This window comes from Papilio machaon, chromosome 8 (assembly GCF_912999745.1).
Source record: "Papilio machaon chromosome 8, ilPapMach1.1, whole genome shotgun sequence".
In the NCBI taxonomy this organism is placed as follows: Eukaryota; Metazoa; Arthropoda; class Insecta; order Lepidoptera; family Papilionidae; genus Papilio; species Papilio machaon.
Window position 1 is genome coordinate 1,920,833 of NC_059993.1, and position 27,508 is coordinate 1,948,340.

The following is a 27,508-nucleotide window of genomic DNA, read 5'->3' on the forward strand; positions in this document are numbered from 1 at the left end:
AGTTATAAATAGTGTAACTAACACGACTTTCTTTTATATATATAGATGTCAATAATTTGGGTACCTCATTTATTTAGAACTATAACCTAATTGGTTTACGCAACTCCACAAATAAAAGGAATGTTATTCCTTCATTAATTTTATGAGTTTTTAATTTTTGTTTGCAATCAAGGTAAAGGTGCAACTGTATGGCCGTTAACAAAAAGTTTTTTTCTCTTAAGCTGTCTTTGTCTCTTATTTTTAATATTTATTGACATTACAAAGAAGTCACCTCGGCCAAGTTAAAAGTGCATTATGTAAACATATACAAAAACAGACATTATTTTATAAATATTAATTGCAGTTCTTATTTATTTCATTCCAACTGTATTGAGAAATAATTTTTGACCCGTCATATAATTATAAATTATAAAAGCGACATCTGGTATATTTTTATAAAAAATTTTCAATTATTTTTTTTCTTAAACGAAATGGCTCGTCAATTCGTCATCAAAACAAAGTCAATCAGTACTTCCTGCATTCTAGCATCTTTTTTTAATTTAATATAGTTATCAATGAAATTATAAAATCTATTTGCTAGACTGACTGTATTTTTGGACACTCCAGGGAAGAATGTGTATTTCACTTTCCTCAAATCGGTCAAGCTGTTTAGACTATAAATTACTCAGATATAGTAATCATGGAAAAAAGTTTACAACGTGAGAATATCATTAAAGTTGTCATTGTACCTCGGTTATTCGTAGATTTTATTTGAAAGTACGAGTCCTTAATGTAATAATTTAATGAATTCCTAATAAAATGAGAGCATATCGATTTGGTCGGAATACGTGTGCAGAGAGACAATTATTGCGATAAGCCATTTCTACCGCACTGTTGAGTTCAACAAACCTTGGCCCTCCAGTTTTATTTAGGACATTCTTCGATTATATTATTTGCAGTTAAGTAAAAAAAAATAAAGTTTGTAATAAAAATTTATACAAAACAATAGCGTGTTTTATTTCTAACTTACACAAATGTACAAACAAAACATTCACGTCTGTAACCAACAGGGGTAGGCAAAGACCATGAACTTACTTCTGGCGCGCTCCGGTCACACCTCACTCAAATTACAAACGTTAAATTATATAGAATAGGTATAAATAAATAAAAGACATACAATTATATCTAATTAAAAGTTTAATGACAGGAAAATAATGTGATAAAAATATTTAGTATAGAATATTTCTCATGAAATACATAATTTTACAAATACACAAATTTCTCAAATAAAAAAAAAACAAAATGTTTATTAACGTTTAAAAAAATATGGGAATGCTTTAAATAAATAATTTGATGGTGAAGCGATGCAATATCATTTATAAAAAAACGATATATTTTATTTTGTTTATAGAAAACTTAAACACGATTCTTGATCTCGTATCGATCTTTTACATTTATTTACAATATGATATTGCACATTATAACACTTAAAATTACATTGCATGATATACAGGATGTCCGGATATGCTGAAAAATAACAAAGGCCGCCGACTTCATGATTTATTTCGACTTTACACGTAACTCCGAACACCTGTATAACTCTTACCGAAACCGATAGCCACTTCCAAACGACACAAACAGTAGATGTAATACTTTTTCTCAACACATCAGAAGTTATAGAGAATTGTTTGTCTATTATCTATTTTGTTTAAAAATTCTTATAAAGAAATGATATGATGAGATTTCAATTTGCAACTTACACAAATATAAAAGTTATTCGCTTACAATATGTGAATCAACTATATTTCGTGTCATTTTATTGAACGATTAGTTCCGTAAACATGCCCACTTGTAAAATTAACTTTTTTCAATTCCGGTTAAATCCTTAATATAAAAAACAAATAAGTATAATTTACATGATTTTACGATGTCTAATGACGTATAAAGTTTAACTATATTTTTTCAATCAAATACTCTAAAACAGTATTTTTCAACCAGTGGCAGATAAACACAAATCAATCTTAAATAAGTCCTAATTGTGACACAATACTTTTGTACTAAAATAAAACGACATTTTTTAAAGTTACAAAGATTCAAAAAACATTTGATTAATTAACCTCATATAAATTAATAAAAAACTTCATTAAACATTGAATATAACTTTAAGAAAGGTTGAAAAATACTATTCTACAAAAGAGTATACGTTTATATCTATTACGCCTACTGTTCACACCATCTAAGCTCGAGGAGTAGCCCTTAGCCCTTCCTACATCACGGGCCACCTATCGCTAACTTCGTGACGTCACTCTACATCCTACAAACATTATTATAAAAATTATACTAACTACATTACACGCACGAATTCTAACGGTTTATTCAAACTATATGATATTTCAGCGCTTAGCAATCAAGTCAACGTCTTGTGAGGGAGTTGTTTGCGAGGACGTTTACGACTTTTTTAGAAAATTAAATGTAAGGTACAAAAAATATTAACTATGTATGTTTTTTTCTGTATTCCATCGTGATCCAACCTGCAAATACCTGAGAAGAAATCCAATATGTGTGAAGTCAACCTGTACTGTGTCAGTGTGCTTGACTATGGCCAAGTCATCCCTAACTTAGGGTAGGTTCCCCTCAGTGGAGACATATAGTGAGCTGATGATGATGATTTTCTAACCCAAATAGTATGTAAAGAGCTCACACTATCCATATATCAACAATGCTCACATTCAGTATATTCCAGCTTCCAAGTTCTTTCAGAATTCCAACTTAATATTTTAATACATTAGAATAACATAATAGCACAACGTCCATCGCAAACTGCATACTAAAATATCTAGGAACATAGAAATAGGTAATATTTGACAGCGGTCGGTGCACAATCTTGCATTTACCAAATAACCGACAATATTGAAAACTAATACGGCCTAAACCCTGTTCAAACCTATACATATATGTATGTACAATATACAGTTACCGTGCGTTTCCACTGCACTCTCACATTGTATTTTGCAGTGAAAACACACAGTAAGAGTACTCCGATATTGTTAAATCCGTTGTGAATTCGTGCGCGCCCACAAAGGTAAAGCTTGAATACAATAGCTAATACATATTGAATAATATTTAACTGCACATCAAAATACTATAGTAAAAATGTTTGTATTATAAAAAACTAAACATTCATTGATTCAAAAATGCACCCCAACTTATTTAATGTATCAAAAATATAGAAAAGTTTTATTATTTTCATTACATTGATTGATACATATTTTTAAAGTATTTTTTTGATAGTGATTTATTTGATATGATGCAGTCAAATATTATTTATACATAATAAATGGACTAAGGCGCCGTGTGGTGTTCCGCAGTATCATTAACCTATGTTATATAGACGTACAAAACGGGTCAGGCACAATGTGGCATCACCTAACTTATGCAACTCTCCCGCTGCTCTAACACGCAAACTAAATGCACTCCTCTATTTGGTAACTTAACCTAATCAACCGAAATACCCTCCATTGAGATTATCCATTACCTTCTAAACAACGATCGAATAAAAAATACATATCTTAGCTACAACTAATTACATATAAATTGTTTAATTCAAAAGAAAATACTTAAATCTCTACTAAAATAAATAATTCAATAATGAACATCAAAAATGTCAATAGAAATTAAATGTTTTCAAAAATATATCTAGATTGCATGAAACACTATAATAAAGAAATTATAAATCCTACGTACATTCGAATGAAAAAAAAAATGATTCACATCAAAAAGGTAACAACAAATTTATACATCACTTACAACTCACTATGTACAAAATGTTCCATATCATTGATCTTCTAAGTTGAGTTACAAAATTACATTAGAACCAAAATATGTGTAAAACTCTGTAGATATTGTCTTATTTATAATGTTAGATCACATGTCAGCTTGAATCTAATTATGTTTAATATATAGCTCTATAACACGGTGTAAAGTCACTTTGGTACATAAAACTAAATTCATAGCCTTAACTAAGGGCAGAGGAGGTGACTGTGCCTACTGTGTCGTCTGTAACGTGGGGGCTACTAGTTCATCCACTTGCGGCAGTTGGGGGCGCCGCACATGCACATTATCTTGTGCGCGTCATCCTCTATGTCGAACTTGTAGTCGTACGCCAGCTGTGCAAACAAATATTATTTAAAAATTCTCGATATAAAAAAGCACCGTAAAATTTGATCACTACTTTCGCTAATCTGAGACCCCCTATTTATTTCCACTAGATCCATCAATTATTTTAATACATTATGGTTTAGTGATAAGAAAGTTGTTTACCTCCTCTCCGCGCGCGATACGTCGCTTAGCAAAGATGATGATGCGGAGATGCCTGTCGAGCTCGACGGTCTCAGCGACGCAGTTGGGCTGACACGAGTGGTTGATGTAGCGAGCCAGACCACCACTCAGAGTCGCGTCCACCACGCGCCTCTCGTCCAGTCGGAACATATAGATGCCGCGGTTCTACACGCATAAAACACATCCACATACATACAACATCCATACATCTTGAAATATTTAGACCCCAAAGAACAAAAAATAATCATCTATTTAAATTTTTATCAGAAGGAAATAAGATGCAAAGAATGCTATAGTAAATTAAAATATTATTTTATGTTGAAATTAAAAAAGGTCAAAACAAAACAGCCGTACTTACTTTAGCCTCGTATTTCTTCTCGCGTATTTCAGACAACTCTGATCTGATAATCTCTCCGATATATTCGATAACCATCGTGTGCTTCTCCAAATCACGAGCGGCGTACAGACCCAAACCCTGGATTTTAGACCTGCAAAAAAATCAGTAGCTTAACACAATATTCAAGGTGCTTATTTTTTTTGTACATTATGAATGGCCAATATAGTTCGTTGCAGCTAGTTGATAATCTGATGAGGTGTTACATGTGATGCTCATTTCAGTAGTGGAATATATCGACTAACCTGGCGAGGTATACGTTGTTGCGCCACTCCAGCTTCATCTTCTTGTACTGAGAGCTCTTGGTGTGCACAAACTGCTTGGTGTAGGGGCAGGCGGGGCTGTCGGGTGGGGGGGTGGCGGGAGGGGCGTGGGGGCGAGGTGCACGAGATGGGCCGGCGCGCCGCCACGTGCAGCGTCCGCGCGCCTCACATCTCGCACAACCCGACGGGTTCACAGCCAGCCCGCCCTCCAGCAGCGCGCTGCGTCCGAACTTGAACCGGTAGTCTGATAGTGTTTCGATACCTGGAACACACACACAACCTAGTCTCGCTTTCATTGCATTATAGACCACATTGAGGATCTATTATAGTCAAATACACCATCGATAAACAAAAACTTGAATGTAATTTTTGGTTTTGTTGATATACATGGGGTTTGGAATTTGATATTCGTTGTTATAAGTATCATTGGTTTCGATATACTAACATAGTAATAATAGTGTCTTGTTTATTCATATAGAATAGTATTTTTCGCCAATAACTTGCAAAGGTAAAGTTGGTATAATCTTATACTTTTTGCTCAGTCAGGATTGTCGAGGTGGCGCGAAGTTGGCCGTTTGAACAATGGCAGGTCGTTAATAAGGTGATGATATGTTGCACTTGCTTTCATCTCATCAGTTTTTGCCTACGTAAATTGAAATATTCTATATTAATAATTTAGCTAATAATAATCATCGATAAAAAGTACATTATACCACCTTTAAAATCATTATCTTTTTTTCTGTTTAAATCATTAAATTGCACAGATAAAAAAATAGATATTATCTTATCACCCCATACTTATAACTTCTATCATTTTACACCTATTAAACATTTTTACAACACATTTGTAATATCTGTCGCAATATGTTAGAAGTCTGTAGTATTCGTAATATGTTTAGGATTTTGGAAGATGATATATTTACACAAAAGGATATGGTTAATATATTAGTAACTGACCAGGCAGACTCTCGAGCACACGCACTACGGCAGGCTCGGTGAGACCGAACAGATCCTCTCCGGTCACATAGTTGGGCCACAGCTTCAGCACGCCTTCCTCGTCGCGGTTCTCTCGCAGCGCAGCCACTGCGTCTAATACCTAATATTACAATAATATTTTTAAGTAATAGTAACAATGCAATCTTGAAGAAGAAAGCACAGTTAAGGTATATGATGTAAGGGTATATTTTGTCTTACAAAAATGTTCACAAGTTATATAAAACGGCAAACTATGAGTGCATGTGTAGTATGTGTGTCTGTGTTGTTATGTAAGGAGAGAGCAGTGTACTGACGGCAGCCCATGCGGCGCGCGGTGTGGGCGCGCACAACTCCCGACGCGACTCGTCCTGCGCCCGCACGTGGAAGCGCGGCCGCCCCTCCTCCTCTGAGATCCAGCAAAGGTATCGGCAGCGACTGTTAGCGCGCGACATCGACCAGTAGAACCGTACCTACGAATCAAATATAAATAAGCAATCTCACACTTACATGCTAGATAAAAAAAATTATAAATGACAAAACAACCAATTTCTAATTTATTATCTAACAAAAACTATGTGAATAACTAACGATTTTGTATCCAATGGGGTATATGTAGTTGGGCGTGTGGAAGGCGGGCAGCTGATGCGGCAGCAGGTGCCCGGGGCTGAGGAAGATGAGGCCGCCTACACGGATGAGGTGGTTGGCGTCCGAGTGCAGCATCACCGAAGCCACCTGCCGCTGCTCGTCGCGCGACACGAACACGCGCCGCTGCACGCTCAGCGTTGTCAGCTCGTTGTCCTTCTCGTTCTGCTCCCCCGCAACACGTAAACACAAGATATTAATCAATCTCGGCCTTGGGTTGTTTGTTTCTTTTTTTATTTAGCCAAGTCAATTCTTCAATATCAATGAAATTTAGTACGTAGTGGTATTTACCTTAGGAGCGTGTGACGCGCAGAACGCCGTTTTATTCTTGTAGAAGACGCAGTTCTCCTTGACGGCGCAGCCGAGATGGTAGACACTGCCGCAGCGCACCTTGAAGCACCTCACGGTGGCGCCGAGACGTCGGCAGGCGGCGCAGGTAGCGCTCATGCCGGCCGCCAGTGCGCCATCCACGTTCATAAGCGCGCCGCTCACCGTCTCGTACACGCCGGCAGACCACAGCGCGCAGTTCAGGTGCACCCAACGGTCCACGTCACAGTTGAGCAGACGTGATACTCCATCGCCCACCCCGTCACCTTGGATGCCGCAGAGCTCGCATTTACGTGTGTCCTCATTCGTCACCGGCATTATCGCCACGCCCGTTCTGAACACCAATTCCGTTAGCTCCCTATCTGTTGGACGTTTGTATTTAACCGGCGGACCGATACAGCCCGGCGACCAAGCCTTGTAGCGGATGCCCCTATATTTCTCTCTTTCCACGCTTTGATTACTTTTATCGTCTTGCTCTACGCTCTTCAGGTCTTCGTCTAGAGCGCTCACGTCGTCGCCGACTTCCTTCATTAGTTCATCATTATCTAGTGAATCGATAAATGATAAATCCATCTTTTCATCCTTTATGTCAGGTTTTATGTCTAAATCATCCGTTTCCATGCTCTCAGTCGATGCCGTGTCGAAGTCGTCTCTGTCCTTTGACAAGTTGTTTTCTATTTCAGACTTATTGTCATCTTTAATGGCAGCTTTCGACTTTCCATCGAGAATAATGTTGGTAGGTCGCCACGCGAATCTTTCGTAGCATTGAGTGCTGCAAAAATATAGTTCGGAATCGCTGTCGCAAAGAATTTCCTCCGCATTACCTTTGTTAGCCGAAAGTAGAGGGAATTCGGAGGCCTTTGCGCGGACGACGGAATCCAATATTACAACGTCACAGTGCCGACAGAATTTTGCTGCTCCGTTTAATATACTTTGAATGTCGATTGGTGTTCCTTCTTTGCCGTCCTTTCCTTTTGATCTGTACAATCCCAGTTTATGAGAAGGTGGTGTCGCTGTCCTTTCAATTATTTGGTATGACGTAGGAGGCGGTATATGCAGAATACCGGCGAGCTCTTTCAATACGCCGAGAATATCTTCAGCCGCTCCTGAGGTGAGTGTAAGTGTGACAGTAACATTTTCATTACTTTCTGTGCTTCCCGGAGAATCATCAATTTTAGTTTTAAGCGGTGAATTGGTATCGATGCTTTTAATTGATTTTTGACATTCTTCTTCGTCTTTTCCTTGATACAAAGATAGCGGCTTCATACGTATCGGTATGGGAGCAATTAGAGGTATTATTGGGGATATTTTTCCTGACGGTGTATCGCTATCGTCCTCATCATCCTCGTCGTCGATGAACCTTAGTCCCGGGAATCTGTCTGCCGGCTCGATCTCAAAACCTTCTGGGCTTGAACAGCTAATGATGCTATCGGGGGTGTCTGTATCTCTTTCTTTGCAAATGAAGTCTAATTTCTTATCTTCGGGATCTTCGTCGAATATAATCGGTGGGAATTCTTGGTCATAGAAACCTCGCTGAGTGGAAGTCGCTTGTTTTTCTGGTATCGGTTCTTCATCGCCAAATGGTTTTGTGTTATAATAATCTGCGACGTTTGGTATTTTAGCATTCCCAAACTCTCCGGTAAGATCACCTTTTAAAATATCATAATCTTTACTTTTTAATTTAGTTAAATCACCAGAACCAAACAATGGACAGACTGAATAATTAACGCCAAGCGTAGGCTCTTGAATTTGCATCGGCGGCAAAAGTCGTAATTGAGTCATTAAATTGTCTATGAATGTGTCATAGTCTTCTTCATATCTGGAACCCTTCCGCGGTCTTTTCTTAGCGTTAACTGAGCTCAGATTACTTTCGGCAGCGGCTTTCATGTTCATTTGCATTTGTTTGCGCTTCTTCTGCTGATATTCTCGTCTCTTACGTTTTTTTGCTTCGGTGGCGGTTTCCGGAGTGTTAATTTCTGAAGTCGAGTCCATAGTCACACTTTCAGGGTATTCTTCTTTCATTGGCTGATCTAATTTTCCTTGATCGGATGCAGTCGAGATACCGGATGTTGCTGATTGTTGAGAACTTTCATCCAACAATTCTTTTTTAACATCCATCGGTGTAAATGGCCTATGTACTGGGCTCTGCTGTGGAGGTGCCACCTCTTTTTTAATTGTCGTGTTAATTTGTTGATTTTCTAAATTCATCGAATACATTGGCGTCGATTTGATTGTAGGCGAACTTTCAGGGACTGGTGTTGTTTCTTCTTTGTACATTATTTTTATTGGTTGTTTTCGCACGTCCATCAATGACTGCGTCGATGTGTGACTCAGTGGTGAAATTGATGATGTAGGAATCGAGTTTTGTGTCGGACGATTATTAAAACTGGAACTGACCGTAGTCAAATGTCGCGGAGAATTATTTGGTATTTCTACTTCTTGAGTTAAAGCTAAAGTTGGGGGTGGTATCGAGGGTCTGGCTAGCTGAGCCTCTAAAGAGGAAATTGTACCCAAAGCAGGCGCCGTCCTTTGTATTGTCATTGTTCGCTGTGGGACCACAGTCGCCGCCGTGGTCGTTGTCTGTAAAAGTTGCTTTAGAAGAACATTTTGTGATTCGTCATTTCTTTGATTTCCAGCGCCAGTATTTTTACTTGCATTGTCGTTTGAATTCGGTGTTGCATTAGGTTCATCTGTTTCCATAGGTTCAGATTTAACTGTTACCGATTCGACGCTATGCCTCTTCGTAGGCTGTATGTGACCAACTATAACTTCGCTTTTAGGCTCATCGGTAGACTTCGATCTTTTTAATGGAGACGTTAATTGCGTATGTAACAATTTTGATGATGTTATAAAATTGATCGAACCAGAAGGTTGATTAGGCTTCATTTGCATTTGTGGCATGCGCACAGTGACATTCGGCGCTGGTTCTTTATTACTACTCATTACTGCTCTCGATGTCATTACTAAAGCGGGTGGCTGACTGGAGCTAATGTTGTGAGAACTGAACGATATATTACTGGTATTGATCTGTCTAGTGGGTTGAAGTAAGGTGTGGCCCAATATACTTGTGGGCAACTGTTGACCTTTTTGAAACCCACTTATACTTGTTGTTATAGTATTATTTGAATGAATCAAAGACACCGGTGCTGATGAATTACTATGTATTTTTGAAAGAGCTGGCATTTGGATTACTTGTGATGCCACAGTAGCAACAATAACATCTTCATTTTGGGTAAAAGATTGATTCGATATGAGAGAGGGCTGTGCAGGGGATTTCATCAATGTATTTTGAATGGGGGAATTTATTGGTGACACTGTGGGAGACCGTCTTATTTGCCCTATAGACGACAAAGTGTTTACACGAGTGCCCACCATTTGGGCCGCGCTTATAGGCATACTTTCTGAACTATGAATAGATGACGGTGGCTTCTCAATTCTTTGAATAGGGGAAGGACGTGAAGTCGTCACTTCTACCTTAGAAGATGGTAACAAATTTTCAAAGTTTACTTGTGTTGGAGTGGTAGCATCACTATTTTTTCTCACGTTAGAAATATTCTGAGGTTCTAATTTCGACGAGTTTGTATTCAATGAAGACATAATAGTTCGTAGCTGTTGTGAAACATTAGCCATATTCGAAGTTAACTCCGCTGGTTGTGACAACGGCGACAACTGCGGAACGGTGGTCGATTGCAGACTCAATTTCTCTTGTTCACGTTTTAATAAAACTGATGGCTCTTGAACTTCTTTGTTGCCTTGTTTCGTAGGTGTATTATTAATGTTTGGATTTTGATTTTGGACATTGAAATGCACGTTATGCTGCTGGCTTGCTTGTTTTATTTCATAGGGTTTTTCTTCGTCAGTTCTGTTATCGTATATACAAAGCATATCTTCTAAGCTTTCCACACGTTTTGTGTTTCCTTCGACCGCCTCGGAATGTTCTCGCATAGTTATATCATTAAGGTACCGCTCTTGGGACGGCGTCGGCGATGGAATCGATATCTGAACAGATTCTTGCGCCATGTCAGATGTTATTTGCATGTTCGAGTCGATAACCATTTCTTTAGTTTGATTTGCTATAGCTTTTATGGTCTTAACAACACTTTCATCTTGTTTAGCCTCTGTTGATGGATTTTGTATAAAAGTATTATTATATGATAGCAATAAATTACTCTGTAAGTTGTCCTCGGGTTTATCTTCATCATCACCTTCCATAATGTTATCCGGAATTTTTTCTGGAATTGGGTCAGGACTCTTTATGTCTGCCTTTCCCAAAAGAAGTGGTGTTCTATCGGTGATACAAAGTGTGTGAGGTAATTCAGTCTGCTGGCTTATTTCGGTCTCTATGTCAATGTCTTTGCTTGAATCTTTCATGATAGCTAAAGGTTTATGATCTTTCTGAGTTCCGTGGGATGTTAAGCTTAGCAAAGACACGGAAGTAGTAGGATTTTGTGAGTCACTATTTTCAGCAGAAACAGTACTATCGGGGGATGCTGCATCATCTTGGAAAATTTTGGCTGGCAACGTAACGTCATGTGTAACAGATAAGCTGGATAGTTTGGTGTTAGACAATGACAAGGCAATCGGTTTTTCTATAGTTTTCACAATTTTTTGTTTCACTTGATGTTGCGTTAAAATCGACACTGGGAGTCTGGAAGCACCCGTGTTGGAAGTTGCAAGACTGATCACAGGGTTTAAATTGGATACTTTGGGTACGTTCGAAGATATAACACTTATTACAGAACTGATTGGCTTAGAAAGAGGTTGGGATGACATATTAACTGTCAGAGGGGGATTTGTGAGATTAAGAGGTACTTTCTTTATTTGGGGTTTGGGTCCACCGGCATGACCAGTTACACTGGCAATAGGCACTGCGAGATTCTTCAAAACTGGTACAGAAATAGTTTGATTGGCTATGGAAACTGACGCTACTGTAGCTTGTGATTCGCTGATAATTTTCGTATTAGCATGTTGAGATAATATGGTGGCGTTGAGCACCGGCAGCCGAGAAAGTGAGGAATTTTGTGATGTATTAACAATTTTATACTGCGGGACACTTGTAGAAGGCTGCTTCGCAGTAGCGAGGCTGATTACAGCGACAGTTTTTGTGGTAGTTTCAGTTCTAGTCAAACACTTGTCCTGGTGAGACGTATCCTCGTCCATTTCGTCTTCAGGTTTACCGCTATCTATCAACTCCTCAAAGTCCTCCTCCGTGGCGATGCGCTCCTCTGGGGATATCGCTCCGGGTTCTACGACAACTATGTCATCATCGTCCAGATGTTCTACAAACTCCTCCACATCATCGTCGTTATCGTCTTTAGAAAAACTCATACGCGCTGCATCATCGGATGTCGCCGCATATTCCACGCCGTCGGTCGAAAAAACAACAAATTTTCTTCCATCGCTAGTTTCGCCGACTTCTTCCGACCTTTCGCTCGGTGCAGCAGTTTTTCCAGCGAAACGCGGCCGAGGAGGAGTTCGCCTTTTGAGTATAGATACTTTATTCAAATGGGAGGGTGGTCGCCGTTCTTCGTCTTTGGGCCAAACGGGAGCGCCTCCAAAGAGACCGATTTTGAAGTACCTATATCCGGGCGGGAGGGGAGCCACCTTGTGCGGCCGGCCCCCGCCGCGCTGGTCGTGGGGCGCCATGTGGTGGTGGTGGCCGCCGCCGTGCTCCTGGTGCGTGGGCGCCGGGGAGGCGGCGGGCGAGGCGGAGGGCGTGGGCGTGCGCGCCACGTGCGGCGACCGCGACAACGACGGGGACGCCGGGGCGCCGCCCATCGGACTGTACTGCTGTCTCTGGAGCAGTTGTTGGCGCTGGAATACATTAATACTATGTACTATACTAATGTAGATTAAAACTATATTATTTTTTCGTGTGTGATGAATTGAACGATCACATATCGAAATATGTATGTAAATATAGAGCCTCAAAAACTACAGCAGATTACACCTTCATTATTCTATGCACTGAGAAAAGTAATGGAACTCACAGCCATTTCATTAGCTGTGTTGCCTGGAGATGGCAACGGTTGCGGACTGCCGAGCGGTGAGGTTTGTTGGCGACTCCCGAAGGGAACACCGACCCTCATACCTAGAAAAATGTATTTAACATGTAAGAATCAGAGTTTAATGTCGAAATACTGATTTTATTACTTTATATGATATGGTTACCTTGTTGATGATGAGGTGGTCTTGCAAAGCGTGTTGGCAAAGGAGAGCATCCAGGGGCGGGCCTCGAAAATCTGCCCGTAGGATAATCATTCTAAAAAAAAAGAAACATTTTTAGACAATACTCAGAAATCGTGGAATAATTGTACAGCTTTAATTTATGTTGTTGAAACAAAATTACTTACATTTTGTAGTTGAGGTGAATGGGAGGCTACAGGGCTTTGTATTTGTGATTGTTGATAAATCTGAAATTAATTAATATTAGTCAAATAAGAGGATATAAGAATTTTTCAGGAAAGAGTTAAAACACAAACGAAAAAACATGTTATTATTTTAGTCGTGTAACACAAAATCTTATTAAAATATTTTCTCAATAACTTATCTAAACATAAAATAAGTTTTTTTTTATATATATACAAACCTGCGGACTGCGGCTGGGCGTCGGTAATTGAGGACTAGTTCTTTGCGCTTGCAATTGTTGAAGGAAATGTTGTGGTGACATGGAGGACTGCATCGGAGATTGTTGCGTGTGCAACGGCGACTGTTGTATGTGCATTGGACTTTGTTGCGAGTGCATCGGGCTTTGTTGCGGATGCATTGGACTTTGTTGAGGGTGCATCGGACTCTGCTGCGGATGCATGGGACTCTGCTGCGGATGCATCGGGCTCTGTTGTGGATGCATAGGCGAATGTTGCGTCGATAACTGCTGCTGTGTGTGTAGCGGCGACTGATGTATCGGCGACTGCTGCGGATGCATCGGGGACTGCTGGGGATGCATGGGTGACTGCTGCGGCATGTTCTGCGTTTGCTGAGCATGCATCGGGGATTGTTGCGAATGAAGCGGGGACTGTTGTGTGTGAAGCGGAGATTGCGTCGACTGATGCAGCGGGGACTGCGATGTGTGATGCAACGGTGACTGTTGCGAATGTAGCGGCGATTGCATCGGCGAGGTGAGGTGATGCAGTGGGGACTGCGGCGCCAGCGAATGTAGCGGAGACTGCGAGTGCGGCGACTGCACGTGCAGAGGAGACATGGCGGGCCGCGAGCCCGGCTGGCGCGGCATCTGATTTCCCGCCGGCATCGATCCCCTAACTCCCGACAACTGCTGCTGACTGAATTGCACCATGCCCCCGACCGATTGGGGCCTCTCTTGAACGCCGGAAAGTTGTCTCACTAGTTGCTGCTGCGGCGCACCAGCTTGCTCAATGACAAGTGTTCGACCGCCTTGAAGGATTCTACCTTGTGCATTTAGCGGTGAGGTTACTAAACCTATCCTTTGCTGCGAGATCGGTTGCCCATCAGAATTTAACACGGATTGTTGGGTTCGTATAAGCGTCTGCTGCTGTTGTTGCTGCTGTGACGGCGCACCTTGCAGGCCGATCTGCATCGGACGGTTAATAGTGGTCTGTTGCAACTGAGAAGATTGACCCACATTTTGATTCTGAGTAAAGACACCCTGGTTGCTCGATATCTGTTGCGAGTTTACAATCGTTTGTTGTGTCAATTGCGGATTTTGTTGACGATGCTTAGTTTGGTATTCCTGAAATTATAAAACAATATTAAAAGAAGTTTTATTGTTCAAATTGTTCAAATTTAAAAAGGAAAAAATAATGAATCCTAACCTGAATGAGAGTACTGTGCTGCCTGGCTTGCTTCCTCGCAGATTCGAGATGCTTCTGTAAGGCCTGCTGCTGCGTGGAGACCTGCTGTAGTGCGGCTGCGTCGTTAGGCATCAGCTCGTTGCCGGACTTGCGTAACTGACGCTGCTTGCTGTTCAGCGACTGCAAGGAAAGCACACTTACAGAGACGTTGTGTAAAATATCGCACGAGTGCGAGGTGCACTACGAGTCCCAAGTTAGTCACAGTGCTAAATATACTGTCATCCCAAATGATACACGACCTGCGGGTAAGAGTTAAGAAACACGGGAGGAGTGTAACACGCTACTACTGTAAGCACACGAACACGGAAGCAGCTACGGGGCTCACCTTGCGGGTCTTGCGCAGCTTCTGGACCTCGGTCTCGTAGTAGCGCAGCTGGTCGACGGCGAAGGCGTTGTACTGGTCGAGCCATTGCTCGTAGAGCAGGCGCGCGTGGTGGTCGGCCTCGGTGAGCGGGCGCTCGGGCGGCGCGGGGGGCGCCGGCGGCGGCGGCACAGAGAACAGGGCGACGGTGGGCGGCGCGGGGGGAGGCGCCACGTTGCTGACCCCGCCCACGCCGCTAACCCCGCCCACGCCCGCGCCTCCCGCCGCCGCGGCACCCGGCCCGCCCGGCCCCGCGCCAGACCACTCCCCGCCATCCCGTTCTTGTTCTCTCTTTTCCTGCTCCAGTAGCTCCTCCAGAAGCAACGGTTGCTCCTGGTTTACGTTCTGACGGTTAAATTTTGCTCTGGTGACTTTGCTCCTGGATTGACGTCACCCGCCACCGTTGACTTTGTCGCCGGTTGCGTTCGATTAAGTCGCGTGTGATATGATAGACGAGTTGAAATTTTTTATCAGACAATATACCCATCTCATCTTGTTACATAATTATATTGTTTTGTATGTTATTTTTATATCGTTATGAAATAACTGGTAATGATGATGTAGATAAAACTTAAATAGTACATTATGATAAAAGTATTTCAAAGAAGGACACAATTAGAAAAATGAATTGTAGCACTACTAACAAATTTGTAGCAACAACAGAAAATAAACGTAAACGTAGAGAGTGCAAAGTAAGCTAAATAGGATAAGAGCTAAATAGTGCTAAATACTAACTTCGAAACATTATTTATCTAAGTACATAGAATGCATTGTGGACTCTTTTATTGTGAAAAAACTAGACGTTTCATATAATGTAACACTGTCAAACAAAATATTTTGATTACAACGAATGGCATTTTTTGTGATTTTTTATTAATTAATTATCTTATTTTTAGTAGTAAATATAGCTTCTGTCACCGGGGGATAGTGTACCAACAGAGAAATGTTTTTTTAAATCAGTTCAGTAGTTTGGGAGCTTATTCGATGCAAACAAACAATCAAATCTTGCCACTTTATAATATTAGTATAGATAGTACTCTCATCTTTATTTCTATATTCTTTATATATTATTTAGTTTTTTATATTGTTTTTATTTTTATATTTTATTTAGCTTACAACATGAGTGGTAACATACATACAACTGTTACTTAAGTATGAAAAAAAAATGAAAATTTCCTTTAAAAATAATGATTGCATACACCAACATATTGTATATCTCCCACACCACGTAACACAAGAACATAGATGAGACAGGCAATTGACATTTGAAGCAGAATGAACATTAAGGTAACTTCGATTGCATATGTTAGTATTTTTAGTGCTCGTACTATTTATTTAAAGGTTATTTTTTTATTAGGAAAGTTGCTGAAAAGGTTTAAAAGGTTAGTCAGTACGCATGCGTGCACAATACAAGCAGAGATAAAGCACAACAGGTGATCAGCTGTGACAAGGCTACTAATAGTCTCTCTTATGTATGCCTTGTGCTTCGAGGAACTAAGGTGTAGAAAAGGTAGGATGTTTGAGGAAGTAATAAATCAAAATAACACATCTATGACTGAAAACTATAAGACAAAGTAAAGAAAAATTGGTAACATCACAATTCTAAAGTAAACTCGTGTTAAATTTGGGATAAAGAAAAAATCCGTATCGAGAAATAAAGAGTAAGAATGTTATAACTTTAAGAATTTAGTCTGAAATGTACAAAAATGTGTCCCAATAATAAGACCAAAAATTTCAACCCGAAATATGGCAAGTATTAAAAAGAAGATTAGAAAATACTGAAAAGTATTCGAAATGAAGTCATCTGAACAAAACGCGATACGTGTGGAAGGTTGGGGTGGGGTAGGGGTTCTGTGGGGGGTGTTGGGGGTGCGGGCGGTCGTGGTCTGACCTGCAGCAGCAGCGGGCGGCGGTGCAGCCAGTCGCCCCACGCCTCCGCGTCATACGGCGCCTGTACGCCGACAACCGATCACCGACATGCAAACAACACGCCTGTACTCGACTGCACTCGCTCCTCAACACAACGCCTACGACTCGCTTTGCCTCGCGCGGTACATACAAGAGCTTTTTTTTTCCTTCGTTCTTCTTCGTCTAATACGACTTAGGGATAACCGATTCCCTTCTCAATATTAATTAAACATATAATAAAGAAATAAAAAAAAACTCTTATAAAAGCGAGGAAATGGCATGTCGTACCCATGCAATATTAGTCCTTCAATTTCAATAAAATTTGCTTCTGTATTTACATTCGTAATGTATCTCCACCACCTCAATGATATAGCCAATGTATTATTAGAATTAATATTGCTGTGGATATTGCTACGCATTTTACAGTTTGCTTTTACTGCGATTGTATTTAAGCAAATTAAATTCTGAAATATAGGATCACATTTATAATTTTTCCAGTATATTTTTAAAATATTAAATTTTAAAGTTACATTTTCAAATCAATTTAAATTTTCGATACTACGATTAGACACTTATTTTAACTTATGTTAATTAATCAATCTTCAAATATTGATTGTAAATATTAAATATTAATTTATAAATGTGATCTCTTGCTTTAACAAAATTACATTTAAAGCATATGAACTAATTCTGAAGTATACTTCAAAATTGGTTCCATATATAACACGGATATCGGAAAAATTACTACATGCACGACAATGTAACCATCAACATGTTTGAAATTATGTCATATCAATAATGTTTTGTGTTATGTCATTTTGAGTTAGATAGGTATCGTTTTTAAAAAAAGTAACAAAAACGACGAAATATTTTTAATTATAGAATTAATTACAATTCCAGACGATATTTTTGAGAAAAAAAATCCCTAAATTTTTATTTAATTTTGTCAACTGTCAAATATATATTAAATGTGTAGTGGTATGTGTGTGACCGGTGTGTATGAGTTAGTAACATACCTGTGGGTATGGTGGTGGCGGTGGTTGTGGCTGCTGCGGTGCCTGCTGCTGCTGGGGTGGGGGGTGCGGCGGATGAGCGCGCAGTTTGCCCGGGTAAGGTGGCGGCGGCGGAGGTCGACTCACGCCTGCTGACGCTGTTATACAAACGTCTAACTTACTTATCCATTCAAACTATTACCAACAACTATTGAAGTAAATTTAAGTGATGAATAAAATAGACAGCGTTGATTTGAGACCGAAAATACCACCGATCACACCATCACTTAATATCACGTGAGATCGTGTTTATACAAGGAGAAATTTTAATTTATTTCACGCTTTCGTCCGCGATTCTGTTCGCTCGGAACTAAATAAACTTAATAAATTGAGACGTTCCGGAGATACCTTCAAACAAACATCTGTTCATCCAGCCATCTAAACATTCATATTTATAATATTAGTAAAAAGAAAGAATTTCATGAGAGTGTGAGGTGTGTGAGGTATGTGAGGTATGTGAGGTGTGTGAGGTGTGTGAGGTGTGTGAGGTGTGTGAGGTGTGTGAGGTGTGGTATGTACCTGAGTGCGGCAGTGCTGCGAGTGCGACAGAGCGGTCATGTCGCACGACGCCGACAGCTCCGTCCGCGCCGAGCAGCCGCGTGCCGGGTGCGATGGCGCGCCCCGCAGCCAGCGCCGCCTGCACCTGCGCCGTCATCGCATTCACGATGCTCTGCGTGTGCGCATTCTGACTCACGTTCTGACAACAACAAACACATTCTTACTTACCGTTACTTTACCCTGTCGAAACACCCATGCTACGTATCTTCTCGAGGCCTCTTTCCCTGCCCATCCTCTTTCTTAATAAGAAAGGATGGGAAGAGAAAGTGGATTCGGCGGAACAGGGGACGAATAGGAAGAAGAAATATCCTCTTTCTGTGCGTTCCCTTCTCCGTTATTAAAGGTAGGCAAAGCTTCTGCATTTGCTTATGTCTATAGGCAACGGTTGCTTCGCTATTGTGGCGAATCCAGGTGGCCGTTTGCTCGTTTGCCACCTTATGATATAAAAAAATCTTTATACCTTTTTTTTGTCAATATAAACATGAGAGGGATGACATTATCATACAAGTGTTTCTGAGATGGAAAAACAAACAATTGTATTTGATGAAGTTTTTTTTGTGATAATGAACATTTGGCCATTGGATGTATCACCTGAGCAAAGTGCATATTATGCTGTCCGGAGAGCTGCAACTGGCCGCGCTGCACGAGCTGTTGCCCGACCACTTGCTGCACCGGCTGACCGAACTGCTGCGCCCGCTGACCCATGTTTTGTTGTTGCTGCAATTATATCAAAGTTGCAAATACCACTAGCACGAAGTAAGATAATAAAAACAGTAAGGAAAATATAGTACTTGTTGTATCGGCAGCTGGAGACGCTGCACCGCCGTAGTGAACATCTGAGAGAAGACGGGTCGCTGCGGAGACTGTACGGCGCGCCACTCTCCCTCAGCCTTCCCCTCTTCTCCCTCCAGTTTTATTTCTGACTTTATCTCTTGCATTGAAGTCTACAATGTTTAATATAACAAAATGTATTGTATTAAAGTTATCATAAGTAACTTGAGTTAAAATTGACATATTTAAAAAAAGTTAAACAAAATTCAATACTTAACACATAATACTTATCTACTTAATAATATATATTTTTTATTGAAAATAAAATATACCTGTAAAGACATCTGCTGATTCTGTGTTATAACTCTATGAACTCCCTCCTGGTACATCTGGTTGACATTGTGTGCGGGTGGCATTTCTGATTTCATGTCTTGATTTTCCGTTTTGATTGTGTCCATCTCCGGTTTAACCTCCACTTTATTCTGTTCCATAATCTTGACCGTCTTTTGAAGGTCACTTTCTGTTTTCACCTCTGGTTTATTATCATTATCATCACTGAAAAAAAATATATATATTACATCAATTCAAAAATAACATCGAAAACAATAATATATCTAGATCCAAGCACGACAGAAATTGTCATGTTAAGTAAAAAAAAACAGTTTGTATAATACTGAGTTTTTTTAACAATCTATATGGTCTTTCGAGCCGGGATTAATAATAAAATGGAGTTATACGGAGGAAATACAATAGAAATACCTATATATTCACAATTTAAAGGAGCTGTACTCACTCTTGCTGCCGCCTGACATGTCGGTCTGCGGTGCGGTCGGTCGGGCGTTCGTTGGCACGGTCGGGCGGGCGGTCGGGCACGTCATCAGCGAGCTCGAGGCCGTCCAACAAGTGCACGTCGTTGAGCGCCGCCAGCTCAGGGTCTGCGTACTCCAGGATGTTGAACTGCTCGCCCATCTCCGCCGTCAGCGACTCCAGTAGCGCCTCGTCATCCTCGCCTCCCAGACCAGTCAATATATCCACCTAATACATATAACATATCTACATGTAAAGTAGGATATTCAACTTAATAAGAAAGTTATTTAATTTCTGCAGATTTTAAATTTGTTAGACTAAAAGACAAAGTTTTTATCTAAAGTTGTATGATATAATTTCATAACACTAATGCATTCTTACGAACCTCTCCAATGTTTCCAGCATCTTGTTCCAATTTATCCATATCTCCCATGTCCATCTCATCCGTACCTTGTTCAGATGCGGAGTCCTGTTTATTGTCTGCTCCCAGATTTGGAACTGTTAAAAATGTTTAACACACGTAAGACGACTTATTTATAACGCAAAGAAATTGTTATAAAGTAAAAATATTATATATCAACAATAAAAAAAAATTACAATTTAGTTGTTATAGTATAATAATACTAGGCTTAAAAATCGAAGGGTAGGTCTAGGGAAAAAATCTGGATTATATAAAAAAAATGTCAGCTACATGAAAGTTACAAATGTGTCAGTGTATGAAGTATATCATTAGACTCATTTATATCTGTATATTATATGTGGCTAATTTATCTTCTCCATTAATAAACAAGACGATTATAACTTGAACCGACTTGCAGAACGATGGAGGTGAACGAATTTCATAGTAATTTTAAGGAAATCTTCAAATAAAATTAATAGGCGATAAAACATGGTAATAATGTAATATTACAAACCATTAGATTGTTGCGCAGCCATGGATTGTTTCTGCTCCATGAGGTGCTGAGCAACTGGATGTGGAATGTTCTGTTGCATTGGGTTACTCTCAGCTCCCACTATACGTTGTTGCATTATTACTGTTAACAAACATATATATATTTTTTTAATATGTAAGTTGGACTTCATACATTGCAAGTTCCCTTGGTGAAGCCATATTAAATATACTAACACTGATGGTCCGGCCTCTGTCCCGGTTGTAGCGGCGTGCGCGGGCGCAGCGCTACTGGCAGTGGCTGCCTGAACGGCTGGCCCTCTAGGTTCATGCCTTGTATCGCACCTTCTTCACCTCCCGCTTCTGTAGAATAATATAAATAGCTATAACGATAAGTATACACGATTTATACAGAAAAAAAAAAGGATTTTTTTAGTATACGTACGCGGCGGCCACATCTTGTCGGGATGCCGCTGCAGCAAGTCGCGCAGCTGACGATTGATGTCGTCGTTGGTGGCGTAGTGCAGCGGGAAGCGTTGCGCAGGGAAGGCGCTGCGCGGCGCCTCGGCTGTGGGCGTGGTGGGTGCGGGGGGCGCGGGCGTGGCCGGCGCGGGGCTCGGCGGTGGCGCATTACTTGGCGGCGGGCTGCTGTCCGGAGCCCGCATACGCTGCATCGCTGCTTTAATACACACAAAATTCGCTTATAAATATGAATTAAAATAAAAAAGAGTTAAAAATGCATGGAAGTTATTTTAATGTAGTAACGGCGATATAGTGTAGTTACCTTGTATCCTCTGGTCGTGTATGATCTGCTGCTGCTGCTGCGTCTGCTGCTGGCGCATCTGCTGCAGCTGCTTCCACTGGCGCTCCTGCTCTGCCTCGCGCGCGCTGCGCTGGCCGCCGCACGCGCGCTCCTGCTCCTGCGCCCACACTGCACGGTCACGCGGGGCCTGCCACTGCCACTGCCGGCCAGTGCACCCCCACCATACCACACATTACTAACACTATCTGAACGTAATCTCTCAAATATATACACATTATATTTATATTCGTTTTTAATTATAGAATTTATACTGAATGGCAAATTTATTAAAACAACAATTGCAAATAAATTTAATCTCTTGATGTAATGAAAAAACATTATATACATTCAAAATATGTACTGAGAAAGTATATTGTGTAGATTTTTTTATCTTATATAAATACTTTATTGCTAAAAGTTATCTTAATGCTCCATCCTGTAGGTCTTCTAGACAACATACTGAATTGTCTAAATTATCAAAATATCTACCTACATAGAAACATAATATTTGAGTTTCTTGACAAAAAGATAGAAAAAAATGATTACGTACAGATAGAAAAACTTGTTAATTGGACAATAAAGGATTGATCAGGATTATAAGAATATATTCGTTGATTCCAAACACTAAAGAGCAATCAGGACTGGACAGTCATGTCCAATCGAGATAGCTACCAAAAGATTTGAATTTCCGTTGATTTTTTTTTTTGTGAAGAAATTGTTTTTTTTTTATGAAAAGTCACGTTTTAGCATTTTGTATTTTACGACAAAAACTACCTACGATATTAAAATGACAAATAATTTCATTGGTTTGATTGTAATACAATACTGTGCAATCTTGGTAATATTATAAATGAGAAAGTTTAGATGGGTGGATGTTTGTTGAAGGAATCTCCGGTACGGCTCAACGGGTTTTGCTGAAATTAGGCACAAATGAACATAGTCTGGAAGAACACATAGGTTACTTATTAGTTTTTTTTTTAATTCCGCGCTGACGGATTCGAGGGCGACAGCTAGATCTTTACGACTAGATATTTTTTCGCATTTTTAAAATGTACACCAATATAATAATTTTCCCGTCAATTTTTACACTTTTTTCTTCCATATTAAAGTCGATATACTTTTGAGTGTAGATATGGTAAAGTATAATCTGAAGTAACCATCAAAAAATTATGTAAAGTAATAACTAGTTTTGTAACAACGAAATATTCAAATATCCCTTGATCAATCAATATTATATTGCAAAAATAAATCAGTGTATATAAATACTATGTACAAATAAACTAATTGCTGTTAACTCATACTAATTATTGATTTCCTAAAACCTACAATTTTTATTACATGCTTGTGTTATTACAAATACTTGTAGAAAATTAAGTTTACACTCTCATTTTAAAATCAGAAATCTACAATAAAGTATATGAACAATAAACTTAATAACGTCATTAGACAACTTTCAATGTTAATTCTACACTAAGTGTAATCATAAATCTCAAGAGACATTAATAAAAAAATATATTAGCATTGGATTTAATTTTTTTTTAAACTTAAAACTAAGCGACATGTACAATGCAACTCAACAGTCGACTACAATAACACTAATGTTAGAACTGTTAGCACACCACAACCAGCCACCGACGAACCAATGTTAAAGCCAACACTACCAAGGCAAAGCATCAAATAAAAAAAAAAACACAACATTACGGAGACAGGGATACGAGTCCTGGAGGCGATCTGAGAATAGGACACTGTTCCCTCATTTCAAATAAGCTAAAAGAAAAATTGAAAAAAAATTCACACAGCTTTACAACGCCATTGATTTGCCAAACATTTGTTTGTTGGGTGATGAGTGATTTTGAGTTCGGTTAAAGAGCGAGAGACAACGCGATCACCCAACAACTTTAATATGCGGCTCGCATACACATATTTGCTACCATACACTGTTAGTTATTGTATGTAGTATTCGAATTTTTGTTAAGTTTTTATTATAAAAGTATGTATTCAAGGTATGTTAATGTGCATTATATGTTAAGTAGACGATAAATAAAAACATAAATTATATATTTATACGTAATTACATATGAAAAGCTAAATGTTAAAATACAAATAAATAGATAATAAAATTCTATTCATAAAAGAGAGTATTAAAAAGAGAAATAAATACGAAGTAGTGTGGAAGTTGGTAGCAGAAATGTGTGTGCGAGTGTGTAGAGGCGAGGCGGCGAGGCGGCGAGGCGGCGGGGCGGAGGGCGGCGAGGTCGACGGCTGTACCGTGTTTGTGTGCGGGGCGAGGGCGAGGGCGAGGGCGGGGGCGAGGGGCGGGGGCTTGTGCGCGAGGCGCGGCAGCGTGCGCATGATCTCAGAGGGCGTCAGCACGCGGATGTGCGCGTCCGCCTCCAGGAGCCCGTCCGCCGTCACCGTCACGTTGGGCGCGCGCACCGGCGGGCCCGCGCTCGTCACGCTGCCGGTCACGACGCTCGGCACGCTGGGCATGACGGTCACGCCGCTCGGCACGCTCGGCACGCCAGTCACGCTGGTGACGCCGGCCGGGGCGGTCACGCTGCTCGTTCCCTCGGTCTCGCTCGCGCCGCTCGTGCTCTGTCGCGCACGTAACTCTTAGAATGTGTCCACGCACGGTGCGCTCGTGTCGTAAGGATGTAACTCCAACAAACGAGACGAAACCCGCGTCCGATTACTTATTTGTACGTTATAAATAAAATCGTCATAATTACGAAATATTTGATTACAAAAATATATGGTAAGTTATACACAAAAATCGTATGTAAACCGTATGTATATTTTTATAAATGACAACTTTGTAAGACTCAAATTATATAAAACATAAAGTCAATGATATGTATATCTAATTTTAGTACATTGTGATTCCTCAGTTGAAGTGTATAAAAATAACTGCAAACTCTTGAATAAAATTCATAGTATATTTAATATTTTACACACAAGTATCGAAATACACTCGCTATTAAATAAAAATTATATAAAAACTAAATTTGACAAAAAAAAATGATAAAATAATGGTTCTTATACATATCAAGAGAAATTAAGAATTGTAGATCCTATCGCTTTTAAACAAAACTGTGGGCTACAGTAACATCTGTCCATAGAAAAATAACATAGGCTTACAATATTTACGATTTATTTATTATAGCTGTATATAGAAATTTCTAAAGATTATAAAAACTTTATCTTAATTTGGCTAGAAATATTATTTACAAGTGCATTTAATATTGCAGCGTAAAGCGACAGAATCCACAGCCTATATAGAACATCACTCCATAGTGACTAGCAATTGCCGTCTCTAATCTATTCATATCAATACATATTACCTTAAATAATTCATTAAAAAAAACTATATAGGTAATATGAATTAAAATTACTATAGCTTAAAATCACCAAAATATTTGTATGCAAACATTACTGTGGGTTTCCACTGCACTCACTCTGTATTGACACAATAAAAACCCTAACATTGTCTTTGAGAAAAAAGAGACAGTAAAGGTGTATAGTCAAGAAAATTTCTTAATAGTCTTCTTAAATAGTTTTATAATAATATTTATTTGTAGTTATTTGCCAACAAATATTTCGTATGAAAAAGCATAGGTGAAGAACACACATTGTAAACACACTGATAAGTGAGTTGGGTTAGCACACACATCTTACACACGGAAAGCGGACTTACTTGTTGTGCTTTCTTCATTCGTATTGCACTGCGATTATCTCTTGCCCGTTGTAAGTAGGGCGCTTTTTGCTCGGAGGGCAAAGCGCGCCACTTCTTAAGGATCTGCTTGCAACGGTCTACCCAATTGGGGAACTCGGCCTTCCATTCTGGATGGTTAGTGTTCGCGTACAGAACAGCTGATATTGTTGCCGCTGAACCTAAACCTACAAATGAAGATATACAATTAAAATACGAGTAAATAACAAAACCAATGAGATAAATGACCTAAGGAAAACTCCATTACTTGCTGTAGTAATTAGATACTGAAATTGGAACACCATCGTTCAGAAGGTTCCCTCTGGATTTAACACTAATGTGTCAGAGTTAATGTGGCCTAGTTTCAGACGAAGATGTCGTGGATAGAACGATCTAAAACTGAGACTAATTGGTAAAGCTGAATCGACAACCATTTGATATACAAACTAGGCAGAGAGAGGGAGGGAGAAACCGTGAGAGGGGGGAGGGATAAAAAGGGGGGGAGGAAGAGGGTAGAGGGGGGAGAGGGATATTTAAAGTGTGGGTTGCATCTAAACCCCTACGGATCTTCAATGGGGGTTTGGATTATCAGGCCTGATTATATTAGTGTAATGTAATGCTTCACTCACTCTCATCGGCGCGCATCTTGTCGGCGCTGCGCTGGTTGTATGATGGCGGTGGTGCGGCAGGCTGCTCGCTCCACGTGCCTGACCCGCACTCCGAGAACAGCGGGCTCAGTGCGCTGCTGCTGCTGTTATATTCAACATACCATTTTAATACTATTAACCCATACATATATTTTTTAATTAGCACATTTTTCTTAATTTACTAATGATTTTGCAACATTTCAATTAAGTACAAGGCTAGGATATTGTTTACTACAATAGTCAAATGGCGCGATACCAACCCACTATGACACCATCGGATATCCATTAGGTTATTGGCACTTTCAAATTAGTGTATGTATGTAATGTAAAAGAAAAATTTTCACAATTCATGTCCATTCTGTAAGTTATACGAAAAAACATTTTATAATTTATAATTTTAAAGTTAAAAATTACATTATTCCAATGCAGAGATCTAATCCATTACTGGATTATAACAGGAAAAATGTAAACAATCAATAGAATGCATTATGTGGGTTCCATTAATATGTATTCCAATGAAAAATTATGTTTTTGTAATTCTTACTTGCTACCAAAATCATTGTGATAAGGTGAGGCGTAGTCCATTGGGCTCTGCAGCTGTTGTCGTTGTTGTGAGTACGGCGTGCTAGCCATTGAATTCACATACGATGCGGACGATTCTTGCGACTCCTAAAACAAAGATTTATTTTTAAAATTTCCAAAATTGTTGTAAATCAAATTACATCAAGCAATACCTTACCTAATTTAATAAGTTACCACAAAAATAGAGTTACCTGTGAGTCATCAGTGAGTACACCTTTGAATATCTCGTCGACATCATTGCCATCCATGTCGGGTAATGTGTCGCGTACCATTGCGTCCAAGTTGACACCCAGCAGAGATAGCTCGTCCTTTGGCGATATCGTCGACCCTTGAGACGACCCACCCGTCTCTGAATGTTAATTTTAATACTTAGGAAACAAAATATTCATGAAAAAATTCAATTCACTTCAAGAAAAGGATGGATGAGAGTATTACTGCGTCTCATTAACATATCAAAGCTTACTTATAACACAAAAACGCACAAAGTAGGCTATGCAAAGTTTGGTGAATAACACACATAAAAAACAGTCTAATTGATAACCTTCTTTTTGAAGTCGGCTTAAAATTAAAATAGGCTTTAGTAATTTGAAGCTTATTTTATCATAAAAGCGTAAAATTTAGAGAACCAATAAATCTTGAATAGATAATATAAATTAAATAAACAGCTTCTATGAC

At 39.6% G+C, this 27,508-nt stretch overlaps 1 protein-coding gene across 5 annotated transcripts in view; it reads right to left on the bottom strand.

Annotated features, from left to right (window-relative positions):
- Positions 1 to 3,829: 3,829 nt before the first annotated feature.
- LOC106707281 (histone-lysine N-methyltransferase 2C) overlaps positions 3,830 to 27,508 on the bottom strand; it is a 34,255-nt gene continuing 10,576 nt past the window's right edge. For 3 of the 5 annotated variants that reach the window (XM_045678963.1, XM_045678966.1, XM_045678962.1), the window contains exons 24-53: positions 27,025 to 27,182; positions 26,796 to 26,920; positions 26,234 to 26,355; positions 25,590 to 25,792; positions 21,878 to 22,013; positions 21,539 to 21,772; positions 21,331 to 21,456; positions 21,119 to 21,238; positions 20,590 to 20,702; positions 20,191 to 20,432; positions 19,730 to 19,952; positions 19,418 to 19,570; positions 19,218 to 19,343; positions 18,588 to 18,765; positions 18,033 to 18,166; positions 17,000 to 17,059; positions 15,073 to 15,453; positions 14,709 to 14,867; positions 13,508 to 14,626; positions 13,272 to 13,331; positions 13,090 to 13,180; positions 12,909 to 13,009; positions 6,883 to 12,732; positions 6,538 to 6,756; positions 6,264 to 6,419; positions 5,932 to 6,070; positions 4,957 to 5,236; positions 4,676 to 4,805; positions 4,300 to 4,482; positions 3,830 to 4,145 (exon numbers count right to left, since the gene is read on the bottom strand). In XM_045678963.1, coding sequence (XP_045534919.1) covers positions 4,053 to 4,145; positions 4,300 to 4,482; positions 4,676 to 4,805; positions 4,957 to 5,236; positions 5,932 to 6,070; positions 6,264 to 6,419; positions 6,538 to 6,756; positions 6,883 to 12,732; positions 12,909 to 13,009; positions 13,090 to 13,180; positions 13,272 to 13,331; positions 13,508 to 14,626; positions 14,709 to 14,867; positions 15,073 to 15,453; positions 17,000 to 17,059; positions 18,033 to 18,166; positions 18,588 to 18,765; positions 19,218 to 19,343; positions 19,418 to 19,570; positions 19,730 to 19,952; positions 20,191 to 20,432; positions 20,590 to 20,702; positions 21,119 to 21,238; positions 21,331 to 21,456; positions 21,539 to 21,772; positions 21,878 to 22,013; positions 25,590 to 25,792; positions 26,234 to 26,355; positions 26,796 to 26,920; positions 27,025 to 27,182 — 11,414 coding nt within the window. In that variant the 3' untranslated portion in view covers positions 3,830 to 4,052. The remainder of the gene's footprint in view (positions 4,146 to 4,299; positions 4,483 to 4,675; positions 4,806 to 4,956; positions 5,237 to 5,931; positions 6,071 to 6,263; positions 6,420 to 6,537; positions 6,757 to 6,882; positions 12,733 to 12,908; positions 13,010 to 13,089; positions 13,181 to 13,271; positions 13,332 to 13,507; positions 14,627 to 14,708; positions 14,868 to 15,072; positions 15,454 to 16,999; positions 17,060 to 18,032; positions 18,167 to 18,587; positions 18,766 to 19,217; positions 19,344 to 19,417; positions 19,571 to 19,729; positions 19,953 to 20,190; positions 20,433 to 20,589; positions 20,703 to 21,118; positions 21,239 to 21,330; positions 21,457 to 21,538; positions 21,773 to 21,877; positions 22,014 to 25,589; positions 25,793 to 26,233; positions 26,356 to 26,795; positions 26,921 to 27,024; positions 27,183 to 27,508) is intronic. The other 2 variants (XM_045678964.1, XM_045678965.1) reach the window with 2 other exon arrangements.